Raw genomic sequence first — 21,933 nt, 5'->3', positions numbered from 1 at the left:
CCACGGAGAAGAGACAAACTCCCGAAGGGCCAGACAAATCGCCTGCAACCAAGACATCTCTGTTGAGGTCCAAATGCCCTGGGCCATCTGTTGGAGGCAATGAGCCCCCCCAACCAGACAGCGACGCATACATGGCCACGATCTTCCATTCCAGGGTTTGCAGAGGAATGCCCGACACCAGACAGGTTGAACATGGCACCCAAACCTCGTAATCTTCTGAGAGAGTAGACCAACAGCTCAGAAGGTGCTACTGCAGGGGGCGCATGTGAGCTCTGGTCCACTTTATGACGTCCAAGGTGGAGGCCATGGAACCCAGAACTTGTACATAGTCCCAATCCCGCGGGTTCGGAGTTTGGAACAGAGCTCGCAACTGACCCTGCACCTGCTGTGCTCAAGCTGAAGGAAGAGAAACTATCCCTGTTCGGGTATCGAAGCACACTCCCAAAAATATTCCAGCATCCTAAAGACCAGACAACTAGACTTTACATGAACTGGACATAACCAATCTCTTTACACTAGACTGATAAACTTCACTGCCACTAACAAAAGCTACGCAATACGCACTGCCACTTTATTTCTCGTGCCGAAAATGAACTTTCTATAGTTGATTATCTAAATTATATAATTCTCTCTATCATCCAGGAACTTCAATGCAATACCACTTTGCATTCTACATTAATATTTATACGCCTTAATGCAATACCACTTGTAATTTTCTACCCGGAAATGGCGATCGCCACTATGGCATAATGTATGCCACATTGAGCCTGCAAATTGGTGGGAAAATGTGGGATACAAATGCAACAAATAAATAAATATTGGAATTTGCAAAGCCCCTCCAGGATCCACAATATTTTAGAGGCAAAAGGCAATAAATTCATTGTACAGAAACCAAGCATATTATGGTTTTTTCCCATTTTCCCCAGAAATCAGCCAGAATGAACAGGAAAGACTAATTCATCGCTAGCAATACACTGTAATCAGTATCACCATAGTTTTGATTCACTGCCATGGTCATCAATAATCCATTTTTGACAGGCAGAACTGGTTGAGTGACTGAATAAGAGATACTTCAATGAAATACACATGGAATATACCTCCAACATTCACGCAACTGAAGGAAGGCATAGGTCAATTGACTGCTTTCATATGGCAGCAATATAATGCTTGGACGTCATCCATCCTCATGCAATGTATGTGGGATAGCAAAATCAGCATTTTGGCAAACCTTTAGCTCAGAGGTTTTCAACAGAGTCTTCTAGCCTGAAATCCCCGACTGGCTGGGTGTGCCCCATAGGAATATAATGGGTGTCTCTATTTTGTTCCCATCAATCTGTTCCCATATGGCTTATTACGGGAACATTGGACACTAAACGGTTAAAGTGCACTAAAAAGTTAGCACGCTTACAGCGCAGCTTAGAAAATAGGGCCTTAAGACTATTTTGGTTTTTGTTTCCTTATGAATTTATTGATTGTAGAAAGTTTGTTAAGAAGTTAGGAATGAAATTACCGATAAAGAGAAATATTGTTAATTTTGTTTAGTTACTGTTACCATTTATATACTAAATCTTTACTTGAACTGAAAGATTTCTGTAAGCACACATTGCCAGCAAACAAAGTGAAGGTGGACCAGGGGTTGGTGTAAATTGTTCCCTAGACACTTCACACCTCCCTTCAGATTTGAGGACTCAACGATAGCCATATTCCCCTACAGATTTGGACTCTACTTTGGAATTGTGATGACATCTCCCTACAGAATGAGGATGTCCAAGACAATAATCTTTAGAAAACCCAGCACTGGAGAAAGCAGCACGTTGATTCTCTGACAGTCTGGTTGGACATTTTTAACCTTACTAGCACTGAATACATCACTAGTTACAGAATCACAGAAGTGAGAACAAAAATAAATAAATAATGCACCATCCTAAACTTGATGGGTAGGAATAGGCTTCAGCTTATGCAGTCTTACCGATACAATTGTGTTTTTACACAAGACAGGACCAATTAACTAACAAGTGGCTATAAGCATTTTCTCTACTCTTCCCAATCAGACCACACTTAATTTTCTAGGAGGTCTGAAGTCTATGACTATCCCAGATTTGTAGTGAGGTATGTAAGCCCAGTGGCACACAGCACTTCATTCTGGAGGAGAAAAGGTATGGTTCCTATCTCAAGAGGACTTGGGGACCTTACCACATGACTTGTATATATAAAACACACAGGTTTGTAGTATAGCATTCAACAGGAAGACAGACAGCACCTTATGTGCCCAAGGAAGCCAAATTCAGATTGCACAAGTTTGTGGTCAAGCTAGTGACAAAGCAGGTTGGCAGGAAAGAGGCTTGATATACTATGTGGTCTGCCTCAAACTGTAATGTATGAATTGAAGGGACTACACTGTGCTGTAGGGAACTCTGGAGGGCACTGTAGCCCTATTTTACTGTCCGTTCTTTCTCCTTTCCTATCCTAATGGAATTCTGCTCTCTTCCCCCCCCCCCCCCCCCTTTTCTTGTTTGATTTCTCTCTCTTTTTTTTTTTAATGTAATTACAAATGTTAACCACTCAGATAACTTCTGATGGGTGGTATATATCAAATAAAGTAACCTGAAAAAGGACCATCCTTGCTTAAAAACATAGTGAGAGCCTAAAGTTCACAGAAATTCAATCTATTATTATGGCAGACAAGCAAGCCTGTGGTTTGCTTAGCAGGTGGCCTAACAACCTGGAAAGAAGCTTGCCACATTTACAAACTGTTTGGTTAGTCTATAAAGCTGTGGCCTTTCAAATCCACTAATTACTCAGTCATTGACTCAAAGGCTAAGGGTTCTGGGGGCAGAAGCAGTGATGGAAGAAGTCATGGCTACCAATGTGCATCACTATCAATGTGTATTTTACTCCTGGAGAATTCTGTGCAACTGCACGGCACAGAATTTGTTTGGAAGATCCTGGGATGAATAATACAGGATCGGGTAGGGAACAGGCGGCTGCAGCTGCAACCTGCACAGCACCAGAAGAGGAAAAAGAGAATGCTGCATTTGTGAAGTATGGGACTAAGGGGGTAAGAAGAAGGCTGCAGTCACAACCCATATGTATTTGGGAGGAGGCTTCAGTGCTCTGGACCAGAAACAAAGCAGTAAAGTGGTAGATTCAACCCTGGGAGGCTGGAAGAGGGAGGTACAGCTGGGCAAAGAAAAGGACTTGGTTACTGGACAGAAAACAGAAGATAGGGTTGAATGGCCATTTTTCTTAAAGGAGGAGGATGAATAGTAAGTAGAGTGTCACAGGGATCTGTACTGGGACCAGTGATATTTAATATATTTAGCAATGATCTGGCAATTGGAAAGATGAGCAAGGCGATTAATTTGAAGGTGACACAAACTATTCAACGTTGTCAAACCACATGAAGGATTGTGAAAAATTGCAGGAAGACATTAGGAAACGGGAAGGTAAGGAGAGATTCCAAGATGGCGACTGAGCAGGTCGTGGGAGAGGAACGCTCATCTTAAAAACTTAACAATTTACTTTTTCCCCACGAACGAGCATGCCAAAGAGGAAGGGTAAGCCTAAGGGACCTCCCCTCCCGAGGCTAGTGCCCCCCTCTTCGGGACAAAAGTCCATCTCCTCGTTTTTGGTGTCTACCCCGACGGGCGCTTCCACTACCGGGGCAAGGAAGAGCCCCAGTTTGGAGAGCGAATTTTCGCTCAGCCCAATAGGACCAGCTACCCTTCCACCACCACAACCACACGGGGCCGTAGTGCCGAGCGCCAAGGTAAATGACGACTCGAAGGGGCGGCAGACCTCGTCGGAGGAAGTGGCAGAGGATTCCATCTTGGTGGAAGGGAATCAGTTTTCGCCAGGAATGGCAGCAGGAAAGGCGGCAACGAAGGGGATTCGAAACGCTGATTTCGAGGAGGAAACTTCTTTGTGCGCCATGGCGATCCAGCCCCTGGTGAAACCCCAGGAAATATCACTGGAATCTATATGGTCAGCTCTTGAGGCCTTGCACAAGGTTTGTGCTTCTGTTATTACTGTTTCATTGAATAACTCCAAGCAAGTAAGAGATATTAAAGAAAAACTTGAAATTGTTTCTACTAAACAAAATTCAATGGAATCTGACTTGGTTAAAATACAAGAACAATAATCTCAAATAGCAGGAGATCGTCTAATAATACATCGAAAAATTGAAAACCTGGAGAACTTAACAAGGAATTTAAATCTGCGTATATTGAATTTTCCTCAAACAAAATATATTTCTGCTAGAGATATGTTTAATAAATTCCTAAAACAGATTTTTAAATATCCAGAACAATCTCTTCCACCATTACAAAAATTATATTATCTTGGAGATAAAAAGAAACCGCAAGATAATACTTTACAAGAGGTTCCAATGCAGTAAGATGTTACTTCAGAGATATTGGATATAACAGGATTTTTGGAACAGCCCAAAGAGGAAATTAAAACTCGAGCAACCCTAATTATTTCCTTCGTATTCTTACAAGATAAAGAGGTCTTGTTAAGGCTATACTTTAAAAATATTCATCCTGAATTTTTGGGTAGCAAGGTTTTGATTTTTCCAGACATGGACACAGCAAAGGAGGAAGAAATTTCTGGAACTGAAACAGAGATCTTTGGAGATAAATGCTTCCTTTCAATAGAGATTCCCTTGTAAATGTTTACTTTTCTTTAAAAATAATAGATATGTTTTCTATGAACCAGAACAATTGCGTAGTTTTCTTAATATGCAAGACAACAAAAAGGACTGACTGATAGATATGAAGCTGTTTAGATTGATAAAGGGGTAACCTCCCGCTCTTTTTCTTTAATTCTTATCCCTGTTTAAACCAACTTCCTCTGGTCTAATTTAGAATCTCTCCATTATTGTGGACTGTTAAAAAACAATATTTTATATTATGTAAGTTTGATTATTTTATTCCTTTTTTTCTTTTCTATTCTGATGTAGAATTTATCCAAATATTGGTGTATCTTTCAAATATTGTTATCTTTGTTTAAAATGAAATTAATAAAGAATATAAATAATAGAAAAAGGAAACTGGAAGGAAGGGCATCCAAACAGCAAATAAAATTTAATATGGACAAATGCAAAAATTGACATTGGGAAAAATAGTCCAAATCATAGTTACCTGATGCTAGGGTCCAATTTAGGAGTAAGTACTCAAGAAAAAGATCTAGGCGTCATTGTAGACAATACGCTAAAATCTTCTGCCCAGTGTGTGGTGGCAGCAGCCAAAAAAGCAAACAGGATGCTAGGAATTATTAGGAAAGGGTTGCAAAATAAGACCAAAAATATTATAATGCTTCTGTATCGTTCCATGTTGCGACCTCACCTCGAGTATAGCATTCAATTCTAGTCGTATCTCAAAAAAAGATATAGCGGAATTAGAAAAGGTAAAAAAAAAAAAAAAAAAAGAGCGGCCAAAATGATAAAGGAGCTGGAACTCCTGCAATATGAGCAAAGGCTAAAGAGGTTAGGGCTCTTCAGCTTGGAAAAAAGACAGCTGAAAGGGGAGGGGGGGAGAGATATGATTGAGGTCTATAAAATCCTGAGTGGTGTATTACAGGTAAAAATGAATCGATTTTTCACTCTTTCTAAATTACAAGGACCAGGGAACAGTTGATGAAATTAAATGGAAATACTTTTAAAACAAGAGGAAATATTTTTCACTCAAAGAATAGTTAAGCTCTGGAACTCATTGCCAAGGATGTGGCAATGGCGGTTAGCATATCTGTGTTTAAAAAAAAAAAAAAAAAGTTCCTGGAGGAAAGTCCATAGTCTGTTATGGAGATGGACATGGGGGAAACCACTGCTTGCCCCAGAATTGGTAGCATGCAATGTTGCTACTAATTGGGTTTCTGCCAGGTACTTATGACCTGGATTGGCCACTGATACTGGGCTAGATGTGGTCTGACCCAGTATGGGTATATATAAGTCTGTCCATCAGTGCAGTTCCTTGAAGACAGTCATTAATATACATCACTATATTTACACAAAACACATATAGGAAGACAGAATAGAAAAAAATGGTTAACCAAAGTTTATATTTTTAAAATTCCTATTTTTTATGTATTTATACATTTTCAATACAATCAAGCAAACATACAAGCTAGAAAATGCTGAGCTAGGGGGAAAATAATACATTTTCTACAAATATAAACATTTAAATATTACCTAGCACCAGTCCACAATTATAGAGGAGCCAGGAGACTAAGAGAAAACAAACAGCCACATGTAAATTATAGGGAATAAAAATGTTTCATTATACCCCATTAGGAGTCCTAACCAGGCATCCCATTATAGGTAATCTCATAGTAGCCAAATATGAAGCCTGATGTGAGGGCTCCCCCAAAACATAGAGCCTCTTATCAAATCACGTTAGGAGTCCCATGTGCAATAATGCCGACAAAGCCCATGCTGCACAGTTTGATAAAAGAGGCCCGTATTCGTTAGACTGATAATGTATAATAGATATACTAAGAAACTTTTGATAAAAGTACGCACTTAACTGAACTCCTCCCAGGAAAAGTAAACTGCCTCTTCTGAGTCTTGTTTTTTCCGCAGAGCTGAGAAGACACATTTGTGTGTTTCCTCACAGTGTGATGATTTTTGCGGTGCCTTCCCATGCAAGTTTATTTTTCTTTATTTTGATCCTAATTTTTCTCAATTTTGTTTGTCATGCCCCTTTTATTTCTTAGGGTTTTTTTTTTAACCTTTTCTTTGTTTTTCTGGTGTGACTGCCCAGTTTAGCCTGCAGCCCTGACCTCAGTTTGAACACTGCCCCTTTTTGAGAGTTCAAGGTTGAGCAGTTTAACATGGCAAAGATCCTTTTTTCGATGTCACAGAAGACCCCCCCCCCAATGACTTCAAGAGGTGTGCCCAATGTAGACGGGTGGTTTCTACAATGGACCCGCACTCTCGTTGCATCGAGTGCCTCAGGCCACATCATGACCCCTCTGACTGTGATCGCTGTTTAAAAATGCAGGTGAGAACTCAGAGGGTATGACCGGCTCATAGGGAGCATCTTTTTGGCTCCTTGAAGGCCAGAACATTAACTTCAGCACCAGCAGCAAACCTCCATGGCTGCTCAGATTTCAGCATCCACTGAGAATGCAACAGCATCAAGGGACCTCCACCTGTCAACACCGTGTGCTGCTAGCAGGCTCTGGAACTGGTCAACATCAGACCAGACAGAGAGGACACACACGGGTTCGGCGTCATCCTTGGCACCATGGGATAGAAGCTCTATGCACTGGGGGGAAAGCCCAAGAAGCATAAGGTCTTCAAAAGGGTGACTATGATAAAATGAGGAAAATGGTTAAAAAGAATAAATCAGACATGAACTTGTATGAAAATACCATCTTGGAAGTCCAGACCAGGTGCATTCCACACACGTATAAAGAAGAGAAAACGACAGCCAATATGGTTAAAAGGTGAAGTGAAAGAGGCTATTAGAGCCAAAAGAACAACCTTCAAAGAATGGAAAAAGGACCCAAATGAAGAAAATAATAAGCAACATAAACACTGACAAGTTAGATGCAAAACACTGATAAAGAAGACTAAAAGAATATGAATAGAAACTTGCCACAGAGGCAAAAACTCACAGCAACAACTTTTTCAGGTACATCAGTAGCAGAAATCCTGGGAGGGAATCTGTGGGATCGTTAGATCATAAAGGGGCAAAAGGGTCACTCAGGGAGGACAAGGCAGACAGACTTGAATTAATTCTTTGCTTTGCTCTTTATGAAAGATGGTCTGAAAGATCTACCTGCAGCAGAAATAGTTTTCAAGGGAGATGATGCAAAGGAACTGAAAGAAATCTCAGTGAACCTGGAAGACAGAGGGGCCTAATCAACGCGAACGCCCATCTCCATGGGCGTCTATCTCCGAGAACGAGCAAGTGAAGGGGTGGGACAAACCGTATTTTCGAAAAAAATGGGCGTCCATCTTTTTCTGATAATACGGTTTGTGCCAGCCAAATGCATCGGATTTGTGCGGATTTGAGCTGGGCGGTATCATTTTTCAACGATAATGGAAACCAAAGGCGCCCAGCTCAAAAACGAACAAATCCAAGGCATTGGGTCGTGGGAGGGGCCAGGATTCGTAGTGCACTGGTCTCTTTCACATGCCAGGACACCAACCGGGCACTCTAGGGGGCACTTGTAACAATTAAAAAAAAAAAAAGTTAACTACCTCTGAAGTCCATAGCTCCCTTCCCTTAGGTGCTGAGCCCCCCCAAATCCCACTCCCCACAACTCTACACCATTACCATAGCACTTATGGCTGAAGGGGGGCACCTAGATGTGGGTACAGTGGGTTTTTGGGGGCAGTTTGGAGCACCCCCATTTACCACCATGTGTAACAGGTGGGGGGGGGGGGGCCTGGGTCCACCTGGCTGAAGTCCACTGCACCCACTAACAACTGTTCCAGGGACCTGCATACTGCTGTGATGGAGCTGGGTATAACATTTGAGGCTGGCATACAGGCTGGAAAAAAATAGTTTTAAAGCTGTTTTTTTTGGGTGGGAGGGGGTTAGTGACCACTGGGGGAGTCAGGGGTGGTCATCCCCGATTCCCTCCGGTGGTCATTTAGGGTACTTTTTTGGGACTTGTTCGTGAAAAAAAGGGTCCAAAAAAAGTGACCTAAATTTGCGCTAAAAACACCTCTCTTTTTTCGAATATCGGCCGAGGACGCCCATCTCTCCTCGGCTGATAAACACGCCCCAGTCCCGCCTTCACCACGCCTCCGACACGCCCCGTCAAGTTTGGCCGTTTCCGTGACAGATTGCAGTTGAAGAAGCCCAAAATCGGCTTTCGATTTTACCGATTTGGACGCCCATGGGAGAAAGATGCCCATCTCCCAATTTGGGTAGAAATATGGGCGTCTTTCTCTTTCGAAAATAAGGCGGATTCTGAGCCAAATTGACAAATTAAAGATTGATAAATCGCCTGGACCAGATGAAATGCATCCAAGGGTACTGAAAGAATTGAAACATGAAATTGCTGTTCTGATGTCAGTAATACGTAATCTGTCATTAAAATCATCTATAGTACCTGAAGATTGGAGGGTGGCCAATATAACGCCGATTTTTAAAAAAGGTTCAAGGGGAGATCCAGGAAATTACAGACCAGTAAGCCTGATGTCTGTGCTGGGTAAAATAGTGGAAACTGTTATAAAGAATAAAATTACGGAACACATAGATAAACATGGTTTAATCAGTCAGAGTCAGAATGGATTCAGCCAAGGGAGATCTTGCCTCACCAATGTGCTTCATATACCTTTGAAGACGTGAATAAACATGTCTATAAAAGGCGAGCCGGTTGATGTAGTGTATCTAATCTAGATTTTCAGTAAGCTTTTGACAAAGTTCCTCATGAGAGATTCCTGAGAAAAATTAAAAAGTCATGGGATAGGAGATAATGTTCTGTTGTGGGTTAGGAATTTGTTATTGGATAGAAAACAAAGGGTAGCATTAAATGGCCAAGTCTCTCAATGGAAGAGGGTGAATAAGAGTGCCACAGGGATATGTACTGGGACCAGTGCTATTTGATATATTTAAAAACGATCTGAAAATCAGAATGACAACTGAGGTGATTAAATTTGCAGATGACAGAACTACTTAAGGTTGTTAAAACACATGTGGACTATGAAAAATTGCATGAAGACCTTAAGAAATTGGAAGGCTTGGCATCCAAATGGCAGATGAAATTTAATGTGGAGAAATGCAAAGTTATGCACATTGGGAATAATAATCTGAATCATGGTTACCTGATGCTAGGGCCCACCTTGGGGGTTAGCACCCAACAAAAAGATCTAGGTGTTGTTGTAGTCAATACGCCAAAATCTTCTGCCCAGTGTGCAGCAGCAGCCAAAAAAGCTAACAGGATGCTAGAAATCATTAGGAAAGAGATGGTAAATAAGACAGAGTATACTTTAGTGTCTCTGTATCACTCCATGATGTGACCTCACCTTGAGTATTGCATTCAGTTCTGGTTGCTGATCTCAAAAAAGATATACCAAAATTAGAAAAGTTTCAAAGAAGAGCGACCAAACTGATAACGAGATTGAACTCTTCTCATATGAGGAAAGGCTAAAGAAGTTAGGGCTCTTCAGCTTGGAGAAGAGACAGCTGAGGGGAGATATGATTGAGGTCTACAAAATCCTGAGTGGTATAGAACGAGTAGAAGTGAATCGATTTTTTATTCTTTCAAAAAGTACAAAGACTAGGGGGACACTCAATGAAGTCACATGGAAATACTTTTAAAACAAATAGGAGGAAATATTTTGTCACTCAACAGATAAGCCCTGGAACTCTTTGCCGGAAGATGTAGTAACAGCAGTTAGCATATCTGGGTTTTAAAAAGGTTTGAACATTGCAAGAGAGGAAAAGTCCATAGTCTGCTATTGAGACAGACATGGGGAAGCCACTGCTTGCCTGGGATTGGTTGCTACTATTTGGGTTTATGCCAGGTACTTGTGACCTGGATTGGCCACAGTTGGTAACAGGACATAGGGCTAGATGGACCATTTGTCTGACCCAGTATGGCTATCCTTATGTTCTTAAAAAAGATCCGAGAAGACTGAAATTTCACCCATAAATGACCTTTTTAGATCTAAATAATATTTAAGCAAAATTAAAATAAATAAATCTATCCACAACAGTAGCGAAAGTCACAACCAATGTTCCACAAGAATTTTCAGATGGGTCCACCAATTCATTGGTTTCCAATAAACCCAATGTAATATCTCTTGAGATATATTGTAAAGCTTCTAAAATATATTTTCTTAACCACCTCTTTAGCAGGAGAAATTTCAAAAACCTTAAATTAGCACTTAGTACATGAGTACATAAGTATTGCCATACTGGGACAGACCAAAAGTCCATCAACGCCAGCATCCTGTTTCCAACAGTGGCCAATCCAGGTCACAAATACCTGGCAAGATCCCCAAAAAAGTATATTTTATGCTGCTTGTCCCAGAAATATTTTCTCCAAGTCCAATTTAATAATGGTCTATGGACTTTTCCTTTAGGAAGCTGTCCAAACCTTTTTAAAACTCTGCTAAGCTAACCGCCTTTACCACATTTTCTGGCAACGAATTCCAGAGTTGAATTACATGTTGAGTGAAGAAATGTTTTCTCTGATTCATTTTAAATTTACTACTTTGTAGCTTTATCGCATGCCCCCTAGTCCTAGTATTTTTGGAAAACGTAAACAGACGCTGCAAGAGCACACCAGAAAGGCATCTGAAACGAGCTCTAGGACCTCAAGAGCATAGCCCAGTTAAACCACTTGCAGGATCCACTGATTAGAGGTAATGCGTATGCCTTGTAGCGCTATAGAAATGATAAGTAGTAGTAGTAGTAATGAGGGCCCACTGCAAGTGAACAGGCAAAGCTTTGCCTCCCACCAGTTCCACTGCAGAGGGAACCCACTGATTCTCATTAGGCACCCCCAAGGAGCCTAAACTACCTAGCTCCCAGAACACTGAGGGAGCTCAGAGAGGTCCTGGCAGGACCTCAAAGATTTATTTAATAGATCTTTACAGATGTGAGAGGTTCTCCATAGACTTTCCAATTTAAACCAGATAGCTTACCTATCAGTGATGCATGGTGTTTGAACTGACAATCTGAAAAACAGTCTGTTGAAAGGTTTGAAGTTTTTCCACTGAGGAATTAAGTTTAGATTTCTCAAAATCATGCTGAATCATTTTAGCTTCCAAAGCTTTAAGTTGAGGAGCCAGACTATTAATAAATGGACAAAACATTTTTGCCAAATTAGAAATAGAAAGCCATATAGAATCTAAAGTCATTTCTGCAGGTTTATTCAAATGTGTCCCAGAACACTGCCCACAGTAAATCCTGCTAACTCTAAAATACCTTCAACGCTAGAAAACGTCCGATTCTGATTTCCCCCATCTTGGGACCTAAACAGCCTTGTCTAGTTTATACTACTGTGCTAGACTTCTTTCCTGCCCAACTACTCATGTTTCCTGTAATAACCTGTCGCTTCTGGTTGCTAGGGTAAGGCTCCATTGTCCAGGCTCAAAGAAACCTCTGGCCCCAGGAACTGTGCTGCACCTCCTACTTCAGCGGCCAACCCCACCAGGCTCCGAGCTGAATCTCCACATAGATGCTTTTATGAGTCATGCGAGAGAACAAGCTGTCCAACAGTGTGCAAAGCAGATGGCTAGGCGAGCTGGCCTGTACCTCTGACTGCCATAATAGAGAAATAACCAAAAGGTAACAGGCATCTTGCATGATAGGAGGGTGCAGCACATCACCTTGGATCCTAAAAATCCAAACACTTTTCTTGGAAAAATGGTGCCTCACACAATTCTAAACTGCAATGCCATGTTTACTGCTGTAAAAGACATGGAGTTGCTTGCCTGTCATGTAGATTCTCCATGGACAAGCAGGATAAAATCAGCCACACAACCCTCCCACAGTTGAAGCTGCCCTTAACTATAGAACAGACTGAGAAGGAGGAACCTCGGGTTACTGGGGAAAAAGGATTCACGCATGCCTGGAATATTTTCTGGAGAGACTGGTCTGCAGTTGTCATGATGTGAAACCCTATATTTATGGCTGATTTATCCTGCTGTCCACTGAGAAATTATGTTATGGGTAAACAACTTCACTTTCTAGTTTTAACTGTCCATACAAAAAAAAAAATTAAAAGTGTTATTCTCATTTTTTGTTGTGCAATCTATTTTATTTACAAATGTTGCCAATCTTGATCATTATCCACAAAGTTCTTGAGTTTTGTAATATATATCATTTGGGAGTGGGGGGATAGCATATATATCTCCTTCAAATCCAGAAGAACACAACAGATCAAGAGAGACACAGAATGGGGAAAAGGGTTTGGGGAGGCGACGGATGGAATGTTAAAAAGAATGGAGGGGGAAGGAGAAAATGAAAAGGATCAGAGTTATTTTAATTGCTGAGTGTTCTGGAATTTGCTGTGTTTTTGCCAAATTGGGTCTGATCTCAAACGCTCTCTCACCATTCTGTGTCTACAGGAAAAAGTTTAATGGCCCTTTACTAAGCTACTACTACTACTACTACTTATTTCTATAGCGCTACTAGATGTACGCAGCGCTGTACACTTGAACATGAAGAGACAGTCTCTGTTCGACAGAGCTTACAATCTAATTAGGACAGACAAACAAGACAAATAAGAAATAAGGGAATTACTAAGGTGGGGATGATAAAATAAGGGTACTGAACTGAATTAAGTTTTAGAGAAAAGAAAGAATCTGAGCAACACCCAGGCAATGAGAACAGACCCATGCTATAAGCTACTGTATATTAACCACTCAGCCCAGCCAAAAAAAAAACAGGCTAGCTGCTTAATACAGGTAGGGGCAGTTCACAAGCACAACAGGGAGAGAGCTGAGGAGCAGCTGTTGGTGACAGCTAGCATGCAAATCAGTATTACACACAAGCTGTCATTGCTGCCAACAGCACAGCTGTACTTACAGCCACCTCAAGAGGTGTTAGTGCGACTGCACTTATATCCAGTAGTACAACTATAATCTTAAGAAATGCCACAGTTGCAACCCCCAGTATAATCTCCCACCCCCCCCCCCTTCAGAAACTGCACCCCTTTAGCACAAGCCCTGCTCACCACCAAGCCTGATTCCCCCCCTACCCCTTCTCCAGACCTATCCAGGAGTCTAATGGCCCATGGTAAGAGCAATCCTCCTCCACTCCTGCCTCGGAACCGACTGGATTCAAAATGGTGCCGATGACCCCTAATGGCAGTCCCAGAGGCTATTCCTGCCCTAGACCACCAGGTAGATCCATGGATAGGTCTGGGAGAGAAGGGATGGGGGTTCATGGGTTAGAGAATGACTGAAACTGAGTTTTTGACTAAATTCATCACAGTTTCAGCTGAAACCAAAGCTAAAACTGAAACTGGTATGGCATCCTTGACCAAAAACACCACCCGAAGGCCCTCTCTAGGCCTACTTTAGGATCTTTGGTGGTCTAGTCGGGGCAGAATCGATCTCCAGTTGCTCCTGCCCATGCTGGCTCCACAATGATTGCTGGAACCTCCTTCTAGCAGCCATTCTGAACGTGGAGCTGGCCTGAATAGGAAAGACTAGAGATTACTCCTGCCCCAAAACTGGCAGGGAGAGATAGAGAAGGTATACCAGTGTTCAATCATGAAGAAGAGTAACCTGTGCAGAGTGTCAGATTCAATTCTGGCTACCTTGGGCAGACTGGATGGACCATGCAGGTCTTTATCTGCTGATATTTTATTTTTCATTATTTCTAGCATAGGATACGCATACCTTACTGGAACCTGTAGAGCATTTCTTCCAAGCAACCTGGATTGCTATCACAAGAGAGAAAGCTCATCTAATTTATTTTATTAATCCAAATTAGGCCACACCTTTCAGTATAGGGTGAGTTACATTCAGGTACACTAGGTATTTCTCTGTCCCTGGAGGCTCATATCTAAGGTGGCAATTCTATAAACTAGGCCTCATTTTTAGGCACCACAAACGCACACACTTAGAACCAAGTCTATAACAGCTTAAAGGCACTGCTAAGCTGTTATAGAATACTAGTGCAAAGCTGTACTGGTAAGCCAAAAATTAGGAAGTGTCTACTTATGACAGTAGGAGTGCCTAAATGCACCATGCAATACACACAACTGAAAGCATTCTATATCACTTGGTGACATGCCCATGCTATGCGCCCACACGTGCGCCCCCCTCATAATTGCAAATTAGGCACACTGTTTATACATGGTGTCTGGAAAAAAAACAGGACCCCAATATTTTTCCAAATAACCCAAAAATGTCCAAAACTGCAGCAGAAACTTCTGCCTGAAATTAAAGACATTTCTCAGTACTTTGTTTTTTCAACAGGATGGAGCTTGAGCATCAAGCTCGCAAAACAGGTGAGCTCTTAATTAATGAAACACCAGAATTCATTCAGCCAATAGCTCCGTGGCATCAGACTTTGTGAATGTGTCTAGGTTGAAGGAGGATACTTGAACATAAGTTATGAAGAAAAAAAAAAAACTCCATTATATTAATGTACTTTCAAAAGTCATACTAAGGGGCCAATGCTCAAAGCTTACCATCTGATTTAAACTGGCTCCAGTGTTATTCAGCATCTAATGCACAAAGCAGTTCTGCATGTTTTTTACCTTTTGGGGTAGCAGTTAATGATAATCCTACACAAACATACTTCAAAGAGCTCATTAGTATTAAAATGAGCATTCCAAGCAATGCACAGACATTTCCAGTGATGCACAGAAAGAAGTGCCTTTCATGCAAATTTTTCTGCCAGGTCTGGAGCTGCTGTTGTGTGCAGGAGACTTCTGGGAGGAGCAGTCTGCTTGCATTTTTCAATAGCAAAACTTGTGGGACAGCAGAGAACAGCTTGGGAGGGACGGCTTTCAGCAAGGAGATTCTTTTCAATAGCAAACAGTGTCCCAGAGCAGAGAACAGCTTAGAGATAGAGAAACAAGAACCAGCCAATTGGCTGGGGAAAGCCCCTGTGATGTCAGCTGGGGGAGGCATAGAAACAAGCAGACAATTAGCTGGGGAAAGCCCCTGTGATGTCAACTATGATGTCAGCTAGAGAGGCAGAGAAACAAGCAGACAATTAGCTGGGGAAAGCCCCTGTGATGTCAGCTGGAGGGGAAGCAAAGAAACAAGCAGAGAACCAATTGGCTGGGGAAAGTCCCTATGATGTCAGCTGATGAGGGGGGGGGGGCTTTCAGAGATGAGATTCCAAGCATATTTTTTTTTGGATGGTGGGGGGGGGGGGGGGGGGGGGGGGAAGGAAACAGAAGGAAGGCAAATAAGCTGCCAGGAGGAAGGTGGAGTCAGCAACACAACACAGCAAGGGAAAGGAGACAGGGGGACAGTGGAGCACTAGAGCCAGCAAGTACTGCAGGGGAAAGGAAAGAGTATACCAGCCCTAGCACATGCCCAGAACAAGGACTTACCGAGAAATTGTTCTGTGCATGTGCTAGGTGATTTCCCTACCAATCTGCTTGCTGAAGTTGCATGCAGTTCATTTGCATGCTATTTCCTTTAAGCACTGCTCACTATTTCCAAATCTGTAAGTTCTACCAAGGACCTAATGGGGACTTTTGTGCATCAGGCCCTAGATGTTTAAAAACAATTGCAGAATATTTTGAAACTAAGTGGTCCCTTTTTTTTACAGACTGTGTAGAATAGTGCCAAGCACTTAACCATGTAACTGCCAATTATTGATGCCAATCATGCACATAAGTACTACTATTCTATAAACTAGGCACCAGCTTACAGAACAGTACTTGTGGCAAGGGAGGGTTAAGTGGTTTGTCCAAGATTACATGTATATCAAGATTTATTAAACTACTAAACTAGTTTTACCTGGTTGTCAGCCTGGTGCTCTAACCAATAGGCCAGTGTTTCCCAAACCTGGTCCACACTCCAGCCAGTCAGATTTTTTCAGGATATCCACGAGAAACATTTACATGCACTGCCACCACTGCATGCAAATATCTCATGAATATTCATCGAACATATCCTAAAAGCCTGACTGGCGGGGATGCCTCCTGGACCAGGTTTGGGAATCACTGCACTAGGCTATTAGCAGGCTATATAAAAGTCAAAATATCTCTGATACTGTTTCATGGTAATCCTATTATAAGGTTTTAATTTGCTGTTCTCATTTATTTTATTCATGTGTATATTTGGCCATTTTTACTATTGTTATGCTGTTAATGAAATTGTAAGTTTTATGGTTGAAGAATAGGAAACAGAGAGTGAGGTTAAATGGGCAGTATTCACAATGGAGAAGGGTAGTTAGTGGGGTTCCTCAGGGGTCTGTGCTAGGACCGCTGCTTTTTAATATATTTATAAACGATTTAGAGATGGGAGTTACTAGCGAGGTAATTAAATTTGCTGATGACACAAAGTTATCCAAAGTCGTTAACTCGCGACAGGATTGTGAAAAATTACAGAAGGACCTTACGAGACTGGGAGGCTAGATGGCAGATGACGTTTAATGTGAGCAAGTGCAAGGTGATGCATGTGGGAAAAAAGAACCTGAATTATAGCTACGTCATGCAAGGCTCCACGTTAGGAGTTACGGACCAAGAAAGGGATCTGAGTGACCTACCCTCCTCTCTTCCTTCCCGTTCACATTAATTGATTTGATTTGCTTACTTTATTTATTTTTTGTCTATTAGATTGTAAGCTCTTTGAGCAGGGATTGTCTTTCTTCTATGTTTGTGCAGCGCTGCGTACGCATTGTAGCGCTATAGAAATGCTAAATAGTAGTAGTAGTAGTAGTGTGCTGCTGCAGCTCGGAAAGCGAATAGAATGTTGGGTATTATTAGGAAAGGTATGGAAAACAGGTGTGAGGGTGTTATAATGCCGTTATATCGCTTCATGGTGCGACCGCACCTTGAGTATTGTGTTCAATTCTGGTCGCCGCATCTCAAGAAAGATATAGCGGAATTGGAAAAGGTGCAGCGAAGGGCGACTAAAATGATAGCGGGGATGGGACGACTTCCCTATGAAGAAAGACTAAGGAGGCTAGGGCTTTTCAGCTTGGAGAAGAGACGGCTGAGGGGAGACATGATAGAGGTATATAAAATAATGAGTGGAACAGGTGGATGTGAAGCATCTGTTCACGCTTTCCAAAAATACTAGGACTAGGGGGCATGCGATGAAACTAGTGTAGTAAATTTAAAACAGATCAGAGAAAAATTTTCACCCAAACCGTAAACTCTGGAATTCGTTGCCGGAGAACGTGCTGGAGGCGGTTAGCTTGGCAGAGTTGAAAAAGGGGTTAGACGGTGTCCTAAATGGACTTGGGAAAAATCCATAATTGTAGGAATAACATGTATAGAATGTTTGTACGTTTGGGAAGCTTGCCAGGTGCCCTTGGCCTGGATTGGCCGCTGTCGTGGACAGGATGCTGGGCTCGATGGACCCTTGGTCTTTTCCCAGTGTGGCATTACTTATGTACCTGCTGTACATCACCTTGGGTAATCTTTATAAAGGTGGCTAATAAATTCAAATAAGTAAATATATATGAATGTAAGAAAGTGTAGATGGCTGTCTGACATAACCACAGCTACTCACATGCACACAACTAGGCAGGCCTCCTCCTCTCACAGATACAAACAGGCTCATTTTCAAAGCACTTAGCCTCCCAAAGTTCCATAGAAACCTATGGAACTTAGCCTCCCAAAGTGCTTTGAAAATATGCCTCTTACTCTGTAACCAACGTTGTATAAAGTAAAATATCTAGTCACTTTAACTTGTAATAAATAAATAAGCAAGCTAAGTACAGGAAACATTTGCTACTTTTAATTTAGTAATAATAATTTCACCAATTTTCACTACTTTTACCTAGTTACATATGATGCTTACAATAAATGTAAAAAGTAAAAGTGGAAACTAGGTCATCCAAGGGTGACTACGTCTCTAGGATGAAACAGCAAATGCTAGGATTTCCAAATAGATGAAGCCATTAAGCATTTATCGTTGTAGCATGAGAAAATAGACGGCAGGAGTTATTCTTTTTTTCATTCCTTAAATGGATAACTCTGCTTCAGGAATTATGGAGATGTTTATTCGTTCGCATTGTGGAATTATTCAATTTTCGTTACCAAAAAGCAACACGTCTCCATCCGCCTGAAGCTATTTCCCCTTCCAAGGCACGCGTCACAGTAGAAAAGCAAAACAAGAATAGCCACGCGCCCAAAGACACAGCATCAGAGCTCAACAGAGCCCTTCACCTTTTCACCTCATGCATGCTTCCCTTTAATTATCCAGCCCCCTTTTTCGGGCTCCGCTCTTACACTTACTATTCCCCAATGTACATACACACCAAGAATTCACCTGCCTCGTGACATACAAGCATCCCCCCAACCTCCTTGCATCCCTCAGACCTACGACTATAACTTACACACGCGTACGACTATCCCGTCCGCGTCTCGCGAGGGGCATACACCCCGGTCTAGAAAGACTCGGAGCAAATGCTCCGGTTACCAATCTGCGAGGTCACTGGAGGAAATTAGAGCCTTCCCAATTCTCTTCATCACTTACGCACCTCGTTTCGCAGCGGATCCATCTTATAGACGGACTGGAGTTGGTTCCGCAACCGCATAGCTATAACCATCGACCCTTGAGTCGCCATCTTTGCGAATCCGCTGCCTAACTTCCGGCTGCGGCGGGACAGGGCGGAGCTACGTCGCCAAGGCAACGGGTGTGGGTATTGCTATAGCTAAGCTGGCGAAAGGCTCGAAGGCTTGCCTTGTTTCCATAGCAACCCTGTACCCGTTCACTGCAAGCAGATAGCGGCACGTGCTCACGTCAAGTTGTCACAGGGGTCAGAGCGTGATCAAAAAGTGAGGTGCAGCAACTCTGTTACCGTAAGTCTTTCAGAAGGCGGAAGTTGCACTTTTTATTTTTGGAGGTATTTGTATATCGCAGGCTTGCGGATCATAGGTCATCAACTGAAGACAGCAAAAGGGAGACAAAGAACAAAAAAGAAAAACAAGGCAAAGTATAAGTCAGGTGGCTTTGAAAGCGATACTGTCATTACTAGTGGACTGTTGTTCTCCAAAGGGTAATGAATTTGACAAGCCGCCTTTCTGTGATACAAACGGTTTACTTATATGCAGGTACATTACTTGGAGGGTTTGAGTAATAATCCTGTACTGGAATTGGGAATATTGTCTGAAAATCCTCCGCCAGCCCCCTCCCCCCCCCCCCCCTACAAAGTGTTGGACTCATATTTCTCCAGTTATATAATCTTGCTTTCTTTGTAGCACTACAAGGTTTATGCAGTGCTATTACTGAGGCCCAGAGTAAGGTAAAGACAAACTAAGGGGGTCTTTTACTAAGCAGCGACAGTGGTATTTTTAGCTTGTGGTAGAAATCAACTGGTGGTAAATGCTGAGACACTCATAGGAAATATAATGGGCATCTTGGCATTTACCATCAGCTGATTTCTACCCTGGCTTAATTTTAAGAAGCCCATAGGTATATAAAATGGGCTTCTTAGCATTTAGCATGCGCTAATTCCATTAGCACACACTAAGCTTTAGTAAAAGGGCCCTAATGGCATGCCTAGGGTCCAAATAGAAGGACCATGTCAGATGTCATCTCTATGGTCTTCTGGTCTTTTTTGGGACTGTATAGATTGCATTAACGACCAGAAGCCTAGCTAAAGTGAAAAATGCCCAGAACTTTTTAGACCTTTATCTACAGCTCTCCAATTCTAAATGTATATCAAGAAGCTTTTGAGAAAGAAAAAAAAAAAAAAACCAGTGCAATACAAAAAGGACAATTTTACCACAAAAAAGAAATATAGAACAATTACAGTTCAGCAATATAGAGAACAAAATGAAAGAATACAAGATCAAAAAGCCATGGGAAGTTGAATCAACCAGTTAACAGTAAAAAAAAAAAATAAAATTAAAGAGCAAAACTATACCTATCCATCTTGGACAAAAACTGGGGGTTGGGACTTCAAATGGTCTCATGACCTGAGTGGGCTCTCCAGAGAAGCATCATTACTCTGCACCTCCATGGGGGGTCACACAATTTTATTTGGTCACTATCTATCATAGGGTCACAGCCACACCAAAAAAAATTTGACAAGCAGTATGCTGAGATCGAACCAGTTTGTACACCAGATGAACTTGCATCTCTGTAGTCTAGAAAAACACACCATAAATCAAGCCACAATTGAGTCCAAGAATATATATTCAGTACCTTTGAGTGCAAGAAGACATTTACAGGGGTACTTTAGAAAAAAAAGAAGCACCTATTATCAACACCCTAGGCTTTAAACCAAAAAGGCCTTTCGCCTAAGTTGAGTGGCTCTAGCCACATCCGGAAAAATATTAACCTTGACCCCAAAATATATCAAGTCTTTCTTTTGAAAAAACTTTTAAAGACTAATGATTTATCTTTCTCTTGACCAAAAGACACCAACAGGGTGGATCTAGTTTTTATATAGTATCTTGGGAGTCTTCTAAGAAACCAGTGAGATCCACCTCTGAGGGATCCACCTCTGTTGTAATCAAAGGTACTGAATATATATTCTTGGACTCATTACAACTTGAACAGTTTATTAAAGGGCACAAAAGTAGTAGTGTGGGTTTAAGCAGTTATATATAGTACATGTGCTATATATAATAGTTTATACTGTCTGCCTTATTTTTCTATTGTTTTTGAGGTGACTCTAAATGTGGGCAAATTGGTTTTTAAGGAATATTTGTAATTTCTTTTCCTTTTTTTTGAAATTCCAATTCACATGTTCTTATGTTGGATATGTAAATGTTAAAATTATTCAAAAAAACCCACACACACAATTGAGAAGGTTCAAAGAAAATGAGAAATTTTATTCTCAAGCCTCATAATACATTTGCAAGGGTAGCATAAAACAAATTTAACCCAAAGATCTACCCTTTCTTAGCATATAGACAGAAAGTTCTTTCTCCTCTCATAAGTCCTTTTTTACACACATCAGAAAATATGATGAAAATACAAGATGGAATCCTTGTCCTTAGCAAATACAAAAGTTACCATGTCTTATTTGATGTTCACTTCCTCCGAGCTTTCAAGTACACCTTTCAGATCCAGGCTGTCACTGGTCATATTTCCCATTCCATTTCCTTGTTGACTTTCCCCTTAATGGCCAAGGGGAGATTATAGATTTTATGAGGGGGGAGGGGGCATAGATGAATCTGGGAACTTTAATTCCTCCTTCAAATACTGCACTTTTAAAACATGCATCTTTGGAAAGAATGTAAGTATGTTTAGGAAAATACAATATATGCAGACTCACCTGTCTAGTGAAATTCTCCAAATTTTCTTATTTTCTTAGAATCACAAGAATTTGTGTAGCCTTCATCTGGTTAACTCTTATTCACATCTTC

The 21,933-nt window shown here is 41.5% G+C and overlaps 1 protein-coding gene across 3 annotated transcripts in view; it reads right to left on the bottom strand.

Annotated features, from left to right (window-relative positions):
* The window catches only part of PCGF1 (polycomb group ring finger 1), a 121,323-nt gene extending 102,109 nt beyond the window's left edge, over nucleotides 1-19,214 (bottom strand). For all 3 annotated transcript variants that reach the window (XM_030190884.1, XM_030190886.1, XM_030190885.1), the window contains exon 1: nucleotides 19,095-19,214. In XM_030190884.1, the coding sequence (XP_030046744.1) occupies nucleotides 19,095-19,181 (87 nt within the window). In that variant the 5' untranslated portion in view covers nucleotides 19,182-19,214. The remainder of the gene's footprint in view (nucleotides 1-19,094) is intronic.
* Nucleotides 19,215-21,933: the final 2,719 nt, after the last annotated feature.

Source organism: Microcaecilia unicolor, chromosome 2 (assembly GCF_901765095.1).
Source record: "Microcaecilia unicolor chromosome 2, aMicUni1.1, whole genome shotgun sequence".
Taxonomy (NCBI): Eukaryota; Metazoa; Chordata; class Amphibia; order Gymnophiona; family Siphonopidae; genus Microcaecilia; species Microcaecilia unicolor.
Note: the sequence above shows the minus strand (reverse complement) of the source record. Positions and strands in the feature narration are given on the sequence as shown.